Source organism: Chiloscyllium plagiosum, unplaced genomic scaffold, assembly GCF_037043375.1.
Source record: "Chiloscyllium plagiosum isolate Xiang-an unplaced genomic scaffold, Cpla_swu_hap1 HiC_scaffold_21, whole genome shotgun sequence".
Taxonomy (NCBI): domain Eukaryota; kingdom Metazoa; phylum Chordata; class Chondrichthyes; order Orectolobiformes; family Hemiscylliidae; genus Chiloscyllium; species Chiloscyllium plagiosum.
In genome coordinates, this window is record NW_028270159.1 from 15137523 (window position 1) to 15153753 (window position 16231).

Sequence of the window (16231 nt, forward strand, 5' to 3'; positions counted from 1 at the left end):
CTTCACATGACAAGCCCTTCATCCCTAGGATCATTCTTATATAAGTTTTATATGGCCTCAGCAGTACATCTCTGCTGTTGTATTCTCGTCCTCTTGAATTGAATGCTAATAATGCATTTGCCTACCTAATCATCAACTGAACCTGCATATTAACCTTAAGAAAATCCTGAACTATGATTCCCAAATCCTTTTGAGCTTCAGATTTCCAAAACCCTTCCCAGTTTAGAAAACAGACTGTGCCTCTATTCTTCATATCAAGGTGGAAAACTTCACACTTACCTACATTGTACTCAATTTACCACTTCTTTGTCTATTCTCCTAGCCTATCCAAGTCCTTCTGCAGCCTCTCCGCTTCCTCAACCGTACCTGTCCCTCTAACTACCTTTCCTTAATGGAGCTATAAAGTGGACATAAACAACTTACCCACAATCTACAATCAGCTCATTGCTTTGAGCTGGTGGGTTCCTGTTGAGAGTATGTTGGGATTGAATGGAAAGGCTTATATCATAAATTCTATGCAAGTAGAATAAATTCCAATGGTTACTGTCCATTGGAATTCCAGGCTGAATTAGCATTAAACTTGGGAACAATTAAAAAACAACATACATTTATATTGTATTTTTTGCTACTTAGGACACCTCAAGGCACTTGATGGCAAATTAAATACCTGTACTTCCTTCTAAAGCATAGTTAGTAAATGTGCTGTGATAAATGCAATAGTCAATCTGTGCAGCATCTAGGTCCCTGAAAGAGCAGTAAGATAATCATCAGGTCACCAGGAAGAAATTCCGTGTTCCTCTTCTGAGAGTGCTAGGGAATATCTGAAGCCCACTTCAAAGAAGATGGGGTCTTGTTAGATATTTCATCTAAAAGATGGCACCATCGATAGTGCATACACGCAGCACACTGTACTGAGTTTCACCTTTGATTAGTTTGCTCAAATCTCTGAAATTCGACTTGAACCCATGGCCTCATGGTTCAGAAGAAAATATATTACCAGCTGAGGCATGGCTGACAACTATGGTTTCGGTTGGACTAAAGCTGATTTAGTTTTGACTTTCAATGGGTATGAATTGCTGGGGCTGCTTTGATAAACATGTTGCTGGCAGGGCTACCCACCAACTGTAAGAGCACATCAGGAAATCACACCCCACTCCCTACAGTCCACTGTCCAGATGAACAATTGTGATAAATGCTTCCACAAGTTCCTGGCCTGCACTTCTGGAGGAGAACCTCTACTTCATGAAATTGGTGTCATTACTTCTGTAACACTACAAATAGAGAGTGCGGTTGAAGAACAAGACATTGGATTACACCAAAATAAAACAACTTGGTCGGAAAATACCTGGCAATAGATGGATATTCCTGGAAGCCTTGAAGGGTATGCCGTCCTTGAGCCAGGTGATGGTTGGGCTCGGATAAGCCTCAGCTTCACATGCCAATGAAGTTGGATTATTCACAATAACAATGACATCCTCTGGAGTGCCATCTTTACCAATATTGGGAATTCTGGGTGTAACTAGGAAAATAGTAACACACAAGGACACGATATTTAGCATGGAAGTTTTCCACAGACCCAACACTGCCATGCAGACTGCAGCAGGAAAGGGCCAAAAGCTGTTGCACCAATTCAGTCACGTGCTGAGTGACCTCCTGTACAATAATGACTCTATAAATTAAAGCAGTTATCACCATTTAGGTTGTTGCCTTCTTCTATTATCCTGAGAGTTTTGAGGACATGGACATATGCCTTGCTCCCAATCTTGCAGATTGTAAAAGGAATTGGCACAGGGAAAGGAACAAGAATGGGGACCAGGGGAAGGCTAGGATTGGGAACAGCAGGAAGAATGGAAATAGGGAAAGGAATGAGAAAGGTAAATTGAATGAAATTTGGGTCAGAGACTCTGTAATTTCCTCCTTTGTCTCTGACAGCAGTCTGGGATACAACTCATCTGGATCTGGGGATTAGTTCACTTTTAGGCCTTTGTTTTTGTCTGCCTTTGCTGAAATATTATTTGAATTTCGAAGCAAACTGACATCATTAACCATTGCAACAAAATGATCAAATAATAGTGCGCTGCCAGAGATGAATATTTTAAGCAAAGATTGAAAGATTTTTGAAAGTAAGGGTATTAATGATTATGGTGAGCAAGCAGGTAAGTGGAGCAGAGTCCATGAAAAGATCAACCAAGATCTTACTGAATGGTAAAGCAGGCTTGATGAGCCAGATTGCCGATTCCAGCTCCTTACTTTCTTATGCGGTTTACCTTATCACAGTATCCACACAGGATCTCAACTGAATTGAGATTGGCATAGTGTGCACTGCACAGTCTCTCTGCTTAAAGGGGAGAGCAGAAACTATCTCTCTAGTTTCACCATCACTTTTTGTTCCTGTTGTATGTGACAATGCCACCGATTGGTATTGTGCACTATTCTCAACCTATTGTTGTGATCATCTAATCAACCATCCTAAATAATCATTCCTTCTGTCACTGAGACACAGTGTCAGCAATGTGTATCATCTACAAGATGTGCTGGGAAATCTTTCGTGGTTATTTGACAGCACCTTCCAAATACATGAACTCTACCAACTGGAAAGATAAGGGCTGTAGATACTGGAACACCACTGCTTTTAGAATCCCAGTCCAAGCTACACACTTGTAACAATGATTTTTTTTCCTCATTGTAACTGGGTTTCGATCCTGGAACTCCTTTCCTAAGAAAGTAACTTTTTTGACCATTGGGAAGTTAGAGGGTAGCGGGAGTAAGGAGGAAAGTGGAGTTAAGGCTGTAAAAGCCATGATCTTATTAAATCCCAGATAAGACTCAAAGGCATTGAATGGCATACTTCTGCTCCTAATATATTTGTATGAATCAAAGGCACAATGTGTGTATCTACACCACATGGTCTGAAGCAATTCAAGAAGATGGTTCACAACCACCTTCACAAGGGCAATGAGGCTTGGGCAATTACTTCAGGCTTTGCCACCTTGAGTAAGAATAGAAAAAAAATTAGACGAGGTTAAAAGGAAAGAGATGGAAAAAGGGAAGAATGGATAAGAAAACTAAACTAAAATTTTTAAAAAAGTTTAACAAGATTTTAGATTGGAAGCTTACACCAAGTTATAAGTACTTCTTTGCCCACGACAGTTCAAACATGTGATCCAATTGAAATATTTTATCAGCATGCGTTCATTAAAGTAGCTCTACCTTTTCTACTTAACTTTGGTAACAGCTAAGCATTACTATGTGATTTCTTACAGTTTCTGAATTAAACTTCCAGTGGTAAGCATTCTAACCACAAACTGTACAATTCAACACTGCATTAGGTGTAACTCAGGAAGGAAGTGAGAGGGGTTGGAATGTAAATTATCACAATGGTGCTTGGCTCTGTTTGCAGTAAAGATGTATAGCGTATTACTCTAGATAGATTCCTTTATCAGGGAATCCTCAACATTGGAGCTTGTCTAAAGCATTCCATTCTCCTCACTGAATATCCCTTTAATTAGTTCTTTCAGTGATAAACATTCTTAATATGGGCAAGTTGTCTGGTACCATGGAGTAAGGGGAAGTGTCTCAGCACTAAACATTCCCCATATGGTGAATGCAGTCTTTACAGGGAAAAGAGGGGAGATAGACAAGGTGCTTCCAATGGACTAAAAAAGAAATCACTAACCCAGACCACTTTTAATGACTTTGTAGTTGCAGTAGCCTATTAATCACCTGTCCAATTTATTGTTCTGCACCTACCAACATATTAATTTTTGGTCAGTTGAAGTTAAAAGACCTTTTACTTTTATCTCACTTTTATCCTCAGGTGCAGCTCTCACCAGTTGGTGATCACAAAGTTTTCTAGCAGTGATAGTCTGAAAATTAACCCAATATTAACAAATGCTTGCCCTCCGAATCACACCGCCCCTACTCAGCAGGATGTGGCTGATCATTGCTTGGTACAGATGGGTAGCATTGTGGTTATGTAACTGGACAAATAATCCAGAGGTCTGGGCTGATGTTCTAGAGACATGAGTTGAATTCCTACCATGGCAGCTGGAGGAATTTAAATCCAATAAAACAATAAATCTGGAATTAAGATCTATTCTCATCAATTATGATCTTGAACCTTTTTGTTGTGAAAACGCATCTGGTTTGCTGTTGTTATTTAGGAAAGGAAATCTGCCATCCTTACCCAGTCTGGCCTACGTGTTGCTCCAGGCCAGCACAATACAGTTGATTCTAAACTGCCCTGCAGGAATGGCTGAGCAAGCCACTCAGTTGTAGGGTTGAGCCACCACCTGCTCAAGAGCAATTACAGATGGACAACAAATATTGGCCTTGCCAACAATATTACATCCCAAGAATGAATAAAACAAAAAGGCACTCCATTGCGCTATAAATGGAATCAAGAGAGAGAGGGTCAAAGTTTACAATCATAAATTTAAATTCTGGTGCTCCACATCATTGCGATTCAGTGTGTCCCAACGCTATCTATCCCAGTAAATAGACAGAATTGACCATTCTTAATATCACTCACCTAGAACACTGAGATGGTAATTTATAGATTTGTCACCCACAGAGTTACTTGCGACACAAGTGTATTGTCCTGTATGAGACAAAGTTGCTTTGAAGATTTCCAGAACAGACCCATCTGATGAAATCCGATAATCTGTACTGTCATTCAGTTCCTGACCATCTCTCAGCCAAGTAACTTGCGGCTTTGGATTGCCTGAAATGAATGATAAAAAGCCGCTGATAGATTATGATGTGTTCTTTGCATTTTAATATTATCGTAACTCCCGTAACACAAACACTGAATTTTAATGAGAACAAGTATCAGAAGATTTATTTTCAGAAAAACATGAAAACATTACACTCCTATCACAGGTACAGTCTGGACTCAAATTAGTTGACTAACTGACTGACTTTTGTGCTGATTGACAAAGTATAGCAGTAGCTATTCAAGGTGAAGCTAATACCTTTACACAAAAACATCACATGGCATGGTGCAACTTAATTCTCTTAAAGGTGCATGCTTCCCTGATCATGGATATGTACGATATGTCACAAAAATTATGGCAGCAATTTGTTTGTTGGTGGAAGCTGCCTTTTTCTCATTAGTGACATTAAACTATGAATTGGAATGTGTTTGCAGAGCAAGTCCTACATCTTGGATCTCATTAAAAACATACGGGGTAAATTACACTGTCTAGCATATGTTACATATAGGATAAAGTAAAGGCTCAGGGTTTGCCACAAAGTCAACATGCAGTTGGAATAGTACACCTGGTGTTCATTAGAGAAGGCATATCTTATTTGTATTCAGAGGATTGTATTACAGAGAATAGTGTCACCAATTTATTTTACTCCTCTTTCACACTACTCTTTCCATTGATATTTTTGTGATATCACAAGACTATTTATCACTAGATGGCATTATCACTAGCCTATTAACCCAAAAACCTAGCTAATGTTCGGGGTACTTGGGTCACTTTCAACCAGTGTGGAATCAAGGACACTTAGCAAAACTGGAATCAAAGTTAATCAGGGTACAAACCCTGAGATAATTGAAGTCATACTGGCACATAGGAAGATGGTTGTGGTTGTCAGAGGTCAGTCATCTCAGTTTCAGGACATCTCTGAAGAAGTTCTTAAAGTGGTGTCCTAGGCCTAACCATCTTCAGCTGCTTCATTAATGACCTTCCTTCCATCGTAAGGTCAGAAGTGAGGATGTTCGCTGATCATTGCACAATGTCCAGCACCATTTGCAATGCCTCAGATACTGAAACAGCCCATGTTGAAATGCAACAAGATTTGAATAATATCCTGGCTTGGGCTGACGAGTGGCAAGTAATATTTGTAGCACACAAATAACCATCTCTAATAAGAGACAATCTAACCACCATCCCTTGACATTCAATGACGTTACCATCACTGAAAGACCCACTCTCAACATCCGAGGGGTTACCATTGACCAGAAACTCAACTGGATTAGCTGCATAAACACACTGGCTACAGAAGCAGATCACAGATGAGGAATACTGCGACAAGTGAATCACCTCCTGACTCCCCAAACCCTGCCCATAAACTACAAAGCACAAAATCAGAAGTGTGATGGAGTACTCCCCATTTGTCTGGATGCGTGCAGTTCTAACAACACTCAATAAACTTGACACCATCCAGAACAAAACAGCCCGCTTGATTGGCACCACATCCACAAGCATCCACTCTCTTCAACTCTGATGCTGAGTAGCAGCAGTATGTACATCTACAAGATGCACTGAAGAAATTCACCAAAGGTCCTTAGGCAGCACTTTGCAAACCCTTGATCATTTCTATTTTGAAGGACAAGGGCAGCCGGAACATGGGAAGACCACCACCTGAAAGTTCCCTTCCAAGCCACTCACCATCCTGACTTGAAAATATTTCAGTTTTCCCTCACTGTTGCTAGATCAAAATCCTGAAATTCCCTCCCTCAGGGCATTGTAGGTCAACATACAGCAAATGGATTGCAGTGATTCAAGAAGGTATATCACAACCATTCTCTCAAATGCAACAAGGAATGGGCAATAAATGCTGGCCAGCCAACAACACCTATAAATATGAAATTGTTCTTTTCCTCTCTGGAGATCAAGGACATAGTGTCATAGAGTCATACAGCATGGAAACAGACTCTTTGATCCAATCAGTCCATGCTGAACAAAGATCCCAACACATCAATGAAAAAGATAAGATGGAAGCATGCACAGCAATCGTCAGCCAGAAGCTTCGAGTGGATGATCCATCTTGGCCTCCTCCCTGTGTCCTTAGCACTATAGATACCAGTCTTCAGACAATTCAAGGATGAGAGTAAAAATAAAAATAAATGAACAAAATCAAATTTCAACATGGAACAGCAAATTAGTCTCAGCTTCACCAAATATGTTTAGCAAGTGGGGAGAGCTAATAATTAGTCACAGTTTTCTTTCCAAGAGCCAATCCAGTGACTCTCCCCACACTCTCTCTCTCCCCTCACATACAGTATGCATGTGGACATCAGGAGAGGATCGAGGCGAGTTATTTCCTGATGATTGAATAACGTGCAACACTCAGCTAACAGAAAGGCAGGTTGAGTAAAATATCAAAATTATGAGGAACCAAATTCCAGAATGACTTCTTGGTTTTAGAAAGGACAACAGCATGAAAAATACAAAAGCAGATGTGCTGACATGCAAAATCGTTTGATTAACTTTAAAGAAAGTCTTCAAGGTTCATTCACCTGTGGTCAAACAAGTCATGTTGATGTCCTGTTTTTGCTTAACTTCCACCTTTTCCACCTGATTTTCATTTAAAATACTGGGCAGACCTACACAAACACAAAATGTGTGAATTTTAGTAAGCTATGATGGACTTTACATCCTCACTGAACGTCCCCACTTGATAATAGTTATCAGCTTTACACTAAGAAATTCCAAACTAAGCCACTGATTTGCTCCTCACCTTTAAAACAAACACTCTTGAAAACTTTATTGTCATGCATTTGGCAAGCTCTTCCAAAGAGTAATCAAGGACTCAGTGAGCTGAATGGTTTCCTTCTATGCTATACTACTTACTGTATTATTTCATTGGTCTACATCTCTTCCTGAGAAATTTGGAACATTCACTACCTTAATTTGTCCAGTTTGAACTTTTTCATACCAATAGGGTCGCTATAGAACCATAGAACCCCCTAATATGTGTAAGCAGGCCATTCGGCCCATCGGTTCCACACCAACCCTCCGAAGAACATCCAACCCAGACCCACCCCCCTACCCTATCCCTGCATTTCCCATGCCTAGCCTACATATCCTTGGACAATACAGGCAATGTAGCATGGTCAATCCACCTAACCTTTGGATTGTGGGAGGAAACTGGAACATCCAGAGGAAACGCAGCAGGCAAGGAAAGAATGTGCAAACTCCACACAGACAATCACCCAAGAGTGGAATCAAACCTGGGTCCTTGGCACTATGAGGCAGCAGTGCTACTTTTGGTTACTATGGTAACCAAACTTTCTGGTTACTCAAGGAGAGACCATTATCATTCAAAGAGCTGGTCTGAGTTAAGTGGTTTCTGAAGAATAACAGAAGATTGAGTGTTAGAGAACATAAGAACTATGAGTCAGCCATTCAACCTCGAGTCTGTTCTATCAATCCGCAGGATTATGCTATTCTAAGACCAACCTGTTCAGATGTGTTGTAGCACACTTCTGGAGCAGCTCGGACTTGCATCTGGGCCTTTTTGGTTCAAAGGGCTGGTTCACTATCACCGTGCCTCAAGAGCCCCCTGTCAGTAGGACCACAGTTGATTTGTACCTCACGTGAAGACCCCACTGAGTCTCACTATCTGAGTTAATAATACATGAAGGGTAGCCACTTTGGGCACCAATGGATGTCTTGTATCAACAGAACCGACTCCAGAGTCTTCAGAAAAAGAGGGGAGACTATTGGAAGGGGAAAGTAAAGATCGTTGGCCAAGATTTTTTTCATGTAGCCTTATTTATACAAACTAATGTAGGTTATGGGACCACACAATCCTTGAGTACTTCGAAATGTCACTTGTGTGAAGAATTCACAAGCAATAGAGATGGTAGAATGTATGATGTTACAGATAGGATTTTGAATAAAATCGTCAACAGTTCTGTCCTCCTTACTCAGCACATCCACATGAAAATCCTTCGCTGCTTCCCCTACACTGTTGCTGGCTACACAGGAATAATGGCCGGCATCTCCCATGAGCACACGAGTCAATTTAAGGGTTCGTCCACCTTGGGGGTAAATCAAAGAATTGGAAACAATTAAAGCAGTAAAGTAATTCCATAATTAACAATAATTTGTACAGTCATGAAGAAATGGTAAAGGATTATTGAAGGTATCAGCAAAAAAATGCATCGTGAAATGTAATCACAGTAACATCTGAATAATTGCGAGTGAACTGTTTGAGGGCATATATGCCTTTTACTTCAGACCCCTTCTCCCTGGGCCTCACACTACCAGATGGCACAAGGTGAAGCAGCCTGCAGCTTCTGTCAGTTTAAATGCTAAAAAATGCACATAAGTTGTGTCGTTCCAAAATTTGCATCATCTCCACTGTGGCAAGCCTGAGCCAGCAGTACAGGGCTTCTGCTGCCCACAACTCTGGCAGCAGAAGATCACTGGTACAAGAGAAAGTTTCCCTCCTCTGTGGCATTGTATGCTACAGCAATAATGTATTGTGCCCAATTAAACTTTTATTCCAAATGATGAACAGGTTCAAAGCAGCAGCTCAGAATCACTTGCTATCTGACGTGTACATAGATCCCCATCACATTAACACTTGAGAAGTCCAAGTCAGTGGTACTCCAGACTGGTGAGTAGGATTTATCCTGGCTTAGTGCTTGCAAGGAAATAAGAAACCGCACTTTATGAGCTCCGATGAGGCTTACAAACTGGTAAACTGACCACAGAGTCATAAAATCAGATAGCACAGTCGCAGATCCTTTGGCCCAAATCATCCAAGCCAACCCAGGTATCCTGAATTGAACTAGTCCCATTTGCCTGCATTTGGTCCACAGCCCTCTGAACCCTTCCTGTTCATATATCTGTCCAAATGTCTTTTAAATGTTGTAATTTTACTCACCTCCACCACTTCCTCTGGCAGCCCATTCCATACATGCACCACCATCTGTGTGAGAAGGTTGCCTCTCAGGTCACTTCTGAACCTTTCCCCTTTCACCTTAAACCTATGCCCTCTAATTTTGGACTCCCCTATCCTGGGAAAAACACCTTGGTTATTCACCTTATCTATGCCAAACATGATTTGTAAATCTCTAGAATGTCACCCCTCAGCCTCCTATGTTCCAGCGCAATGTGTCTCAGCCTGTTCCAGTCTCTCATAATTTAAACCCTTCCGTCCCAGCAACATCCTCGTAAACTTTTTCTGTACCCGTTCTACTTTAACAACGCTCTTCGTATAGCACGGCAACCAGACTTTAATGCAGTATTTTAAAAGGGGCCTCACCAATGCCTTGTACAGCCGCAACATGATGGCCCAACTCTGAGTGCTCTGACCAATGAAGGCAAGCGTGCCAAATGCTTTCTTCACAGCCCTGTCTACCTGCAATGCCATTTTCAAGGAACTAGGCAGTCCTAGGTCCCTCTGTTCACCAACAATCCCGGGAGCACTACCATTAACTGTGTAAGGCCTGCCCTGGTTTGCCTTACCTAAATGCAACATTCATTTAAATTAAATCCCATCTGCCATTTCTCAGCCAATTGGCCCATCTGATCAAGATCTCGTACTCTAAGATAAGCTTCTTCACTGTCCACTATATCACAAACTTTTGTGTCATCTGAAACGTACTAACCATACCTCCCATATTCTCACCCACATCATTGATATAAATAATGAACAACAGTGGATCCAGAACCAATCTCTGTGGCACACCGCTGGTCACAGGTGTTCAGTCCAAATAATATAGCTTTACCACCCTCTGTCTTCTACCATCAAGCCAATTTTGTATCCAACTGGCTACCTCTATCTGGATCCTATGTGATCTAACGTTACTAACCAGTCTACCATGTGGGATCTTGTCGGAGGCCTTGGGAAAGTTTTTGTAGACAACATCTATCCCTTGGCCTTCATCTATCGTCTTCGTAACTTCTGCAAAAAACTCAATCAAATTTTTGAGACACGATTTCCCATGCACAAAGCCATGCTGCCTATCCCTAATCAGTCCTTGTCTTTCCAAATGCACATAAATCCTAACTCTCAGAATTCCCCCCCAACAACAACTTACTCACCACTGATATCAAACTCATCGGTTTATAGCTACCCATTAAAGTGAGGTAATTTGAGTGGCGTCCTTGTGGTGCAGTTGCACAAAAGCAACCCCTAATAATACACCAGCATCAATGCCAGAATTAGTGCCAGCACTGTGCTGTTATTTGGGGTTGTGAGTAAGAAATACATCAATGATAGTTCCAATCCTTGTTCAGAAAGAATATGGTTTCTGCAGGAAATTGTATGGGGTCTGACTTTTCCAGCGAACATTGCAACTCCATCACTGGACTTCAACCCCAAAGTTGGAGCTGTGCGGAACTGGCCAACTGACATTCCCATTAAAAGGAAAAGGAATAACAAACTGGCAGGTAAAAACTTCACATAATTCCACATTCAACTCTACTTTTGGTTTAAGCAGTATTAGACCCAGTCTAGAGCGTTAAGCAATCTGTACCAAAACCTTACTTTTCCAATTCAGGCCACTTACAATTGTAACTAACACCATCAAGCATCAAAAAGTGATTTATTTCTCTATCCAAATATAGCAGTAGAAAAGAATATGTCAAATGGAAGGCTGGCAAGTCTATGAGCGGCAGATTCATGCCAAGGTCAGTATCACCAGATATTAATGCAAAAATTGATCTGACACATCATTAAGGTCACGTGACAAGAGGGCTTCTTCTCATCATTTTTCATAAGTAGCAAGAGTGTTTGCTTGCATAAGTATTTGGGTACACATATCCACATATGCATCATATTTATGTATTCATGTCACAGTCACAGCATCATCACAATTCACAAGGCCATTCAACCTACTGGGTCATTGCAGAACAATTCAGTCAAACCAATTTCCTGATCTATACTGATACTACTGTGAGATTATTTTCCTCAAATGTCCATCCAATTTTCTTTCAAAATTATTCAACATCTCCATCTTTATAGGCTACAGTTCCAAGTCATTATCACTTGCTACAAGAAATTCTTCCTTACATCTCCTGCCTATTCCTTGCTCAAAATTTGTGACCTGTAGACCTTGTATCATCAGCTAATTGAAACAGCTTTTCTTGATTTACTTTTATCTAAACTTGTTGTAACTTTGTACACCTCCAATGATCCATTTTGATCCAAGGAAAACAACTTCAGCATTCCGCAAATAGCTAAAATCTCTCAGCCCTGGAACCATTCTGGTACACATCCGCTGCAATCTTAATGTAATGTGTGCTGTGTCTGTGTTATGAATGTACCAAAATCAAAATTTACACTGTCAGGTAATGTTTACAAGCAGTTTGCACCATTCAGGGATCACTCTCAAAACACAAACTTAGGAAATTACCTTGTGAAGATTTCAAGTGGAACCAGCGATTGATAAACACAATGGTACTATTTAATGTCAGTATCAAAATGTTTCATGGGGCATGAGCATTTAGTCAAAAAAGAAGTGAAAACAGAATTTGCTGTACTTTAGGGATGTGACCCCGATAAGAAAAAAAGATTACTTCTTGATTTACCTGACAGTATTTGCATCCTTGTACTGGAGACAATAGGTGATCCATTTCTGAACCAGGTGAAGACAGGTGGAGGGACGCCAGTGGCCTCACATATCAGTGAGATCGAGTTGCTCAAGAGGGTGCTGATATTTTCTGGAACCCCAATCTCCCCAATGATAGCTGGAGGGACTGACCAAAAACACACACACAGTATCAACTGTCAGTCACTGATGCAGACATGCCAGAAAGAAAAAGTATCTTTACTTGATGCTGCCATTTCTGATTTAACTGACCATGGAAGTCCCATATTACAATATCGATACTAAATATATACATACCCTAGCTTTATATTCCTCATATTTGTAAGTGTTCTTGCCTGTTGGTTCAGGAAACACTTATGAAAGTTGAAAAATTCAATGTTTTGAATTATGGCATTAACTTTGCAATGTATAGTGCTTTGAAAAGTACAATATATATTCTGCTTACTTGAAGCTACTATTTTTCTAAGCAGAGGGAGTCTTCAACAAGAGAAATAAAAAGTCAGCCATTGCCTGTACAAGCAATTTTAACTCTGGGTGTGTCTGACTATTTCCTACCCCAAAGACTTAATAACCTTGGGACGACTGCAGCAGATAACCAGAACAACCTCCTGATATGATGTCATACAAAGCCCTTGGTGAGCTGAGGCCATGAAATTGACCACTTAAGAGCTTTAATTGATTAGAGCCGATTAGGTTGCCATGGATCTTATTGCCTAAGATTTGGTTGCTGATGTGATGAGAGAGGCATCTCTCCAGGGACAGTTCACCTAACTATCTGCCATCCATTTTACACTCCTCGCCATCTTCAGGGAGAGGAAAATTGTGCCCAGTGTGGTCTAGCAATCCAACAGCCTTCCATTCTAAAGATTACAGACATAGGCCCTTCTAAAGATTCCCAAAAATCATTTCCCTGAAAATCTGAATCACTTGAAGAAGGGTGACTATGGGATGTCCACATACAGGATTTAAAAAAAAATCAATTAGCTCCTTGAGGCTGAAATAGCAAGTGACTGTAACAGAGTCCTCCTGTGGAATAATGGGGAAACTCTCCTTCAATAACAATTTGGAAACAGAGGGCTACACAGAATACAAACTGGAAATATCCTTATAGGCAAGGAAGATAAAATACCATAGGCCTCTCTCCCATCCAGTATTTGGTTCTGAAATGGTACTTGCCACAAGATAGGATTGTGATGTTGATTGGAACTAAGTTATACTTGATCACCTTGAATGAAATATATTGTGGGGGAGGGGGTGCTTTGCGAAAGAAGTGTTTCATAAAATATGAGTATGAAAACAGAAATCCGACTTTCAATTGATATACCTAATCTAGTATTCACATTTTGACTCGATCTATTGCCTTTCCTCCAGCTTAGAGCTCTCAACACTTCAGAAACCTTTTTCATTCAAATGTTGCATTGGCAATAGGGCAAGTGGACTAGTAAGTTTGCACACTGGTGACATACTAGTTTGCTAGCACCATCATGTCTTTAGCCATTTTGGGAGGCCAGATAAAGGGTGGAACACCTGCTGAACTGCAAACGGTGGTCAATTGTTAAGATGTCAATTATCATAGCTGATTAATCTGCTCGCTGACCTTTGGGATCCCAGTCACGTTGACAGTACAGCACCTGCCTGGAGACAGATTCCTAGCAGCACACCGCAGAACCAAAACAAGCTTTGATGACTTCCTTTCCCAATAGTCATAAATGTGGCGGCAAGCTACACTGCAGAGAGGTTCCCCAACACAATTGCAGCCTGTAAGCTGTGGTTATCTTTTAATTTTAATTTTTTTTAATGTTGGTGAAAGGGTGCTTAATGGTGTGTTGGCCATTTGGCTTCTAATTGACAAATCTGTGAAATAAATCCACTTCACTGACTGCTTCAAACGCGATGCAAGTATGGGACCTCCAATTTATGACAATACCAAGCATCCAACCCAAAATAGAAAATCCTACTCATGGTGCTATTATTAGCCCTAGATGTGAATTTCCTAAAATGTTGTTAATATATTGCCATTCACAGAACCTTAATGCCAAAAACCTGCTCTGACATTACAAGGTCTTATGGCACAGTGTAAGCACTCTACCTCTGTACCAGAAGGTCCATGTTCCAGGACTTGTTGACCATGGAAGATATATTTGTAATATGGCCAAACAGGTTATCAGTCTGTAAATCCTTTCAATACATCAGACAACAGATTGTAAGAATGGGAAAATTTCCTGGTTAAGATTAGAGTGGTGCTGGAAATGCATAGCTTCATCAGGGTGGGCTCCTGCCCAAAACATTGATTTTCCTGCTTCTCGGATGCTGCCTGATCTGCTGTGCTTTTCCAGCACCACTCGAATCTTGACCCTCATCTCCAGCATCTGCAGTCCTCACTTTCACCTAGTTGAATTTCCTGGTCAACCATACTACAGAAAGCATTGCCAAGCCATTGCAGTACTTTGCTCATAAGCATGGACCAATCCAACAGAAGTCCACTGCTCAATCCTTGGAAACAAGGGCAGGACAAAAGACAGACAGACTCTGTCAATGGTAACTCAGGGAATGCAGCATTGGATTGAATGTTAATTGGGTGTTCATCCCAATCAGATTAACCAGCCTAACCACATCTGGTTTTAAGAAAACACTGATTTTACATTTTCAACAAATGACCTTCAAGGTTCATGCTTTGCCTGTCTGTGATTATGGGTCTAATTGCACTGCTTCTATTGAAATGATGCTGAAGATGGAGACAATGTGTAGCCAGAGGCTCATAACTCGGGCCACAATATTCATATATAGACATTAGATGCCACTGGAGGGGAGATTAAACTAAACCATATCTCAAGGTAATTTGCTTTCTCACTGTCCTGAACGTACTGCTCACAGTTAAGCTGTCACAATTAGGTATTAGGTTGTTGATTGCTATTACCCCTCCCCATCCTGGTGAAATCTGTAAACATTTGGCCACAAGTTGGAATAACATTTGGGTTGGGCTGTACAAAACAGTCCACTGTTGTTTGCTAATCAGACTACCATATGGAGAATGGGCTGGTTCCAAAATGAAGGCTACAAAATTGTGGGGGGGAATATGTACATAGTCCATATAAATTTTCCAGCATTTTTTTTTCTTGACTGATTAATAGGCTTGCAAATAAAATTAAAACCAGACACATAAAAAGGCCAAAGAGAAAAAGATTATCTTTGACCCCAAGACAAAATAAGCACTGGGTAGAAGTGATGAGACAGAACATTCCAAGAAAACATAATGGCAATCAGCTTAATGTATTGTTCAGTGAACTGATTACTGGAAAGTCCTAATTTCATCTGCTAACACTCAGGATTGTTTCTTCTAAGATGCATAAAAATAAATGCTACGGTTTGGAAATGACAGACAATAATGTTAATGACAAGCCTGAGTATTCTCAGATTAAATTTTTCCTCAGTGCTATTTTATTGTCAGGATATACTCCATAAAACTACACACTGTTTTAAAAATAAATCGTGGCAGAAGAACTGAAGACTGATGTGTAAAGTGCTTGTTTAATTGCCAAGTTTATAAAAAAAGAGGAGAAAATCAGAGGTTGAACAGAGAGCTCCCTGTTCACTCAGTACCAATCTTCTGTCCCTCCCATCTCTGCAATAGCACACTGGAACTGATATAGGAACAAAACTCATACACACTCATATGGTACTCATAGTATGACATATACTCATGTAAAAGCAGACTACATAATTTTTGGCCTAAAAGAAACATATTTTCATATATACCTCAGATAAAATATCACTATTTTTCAGGGATTTTGAAGGATTTCAAAAAGAAGTGTTATTAGTTTGTTACATATTTATTTTGTATTGGATGGAATAGTTTGTAATGTTATAAAATAAAAATGCTAATAATCAACGTGATCTTGCAGGGTTGTGATTTTTACTTTATTCCATCAT

The 16231-nt window shown here is 40.4% G+C and overlaps 1 protein-coding gene across 1 annotated transcript in view; it reads right to left on the reverse strand.

Moving 5' to 3' along the window:
• LOC122564614 (hemicentin-1-like) overlaps positions 1 to 16231 on the reverse strand; it is a 421032-nt gene that overhangs the window by 161379 nt on the left and 243422 nt on the right. The window contains exons 46-50 of the mRNA XM_087998302.1: positions 12282 to 12449; positions 8666 to 8779; positions 7253 to 7339; positions 4532 to 4723; positions 1346 to 1519 (exon numbers count right to left, since the gene is read on the reverse strand). Coding sequence (XP_087854428.1) covers positions 1346 to 1519; positions 4532 to 4723; positions 7253 to 7339; positions 8666 to 8779; positions 12282 to 12449 — 735 coding nt within the window. The remainder of the gene's footprint in view (positions 1 to 1345; positions 1520 to 4531; positions 4724 to 7252; positions 7340 to 8665; positions 8780 to 12281; positions 12450 to 16231) is intronic.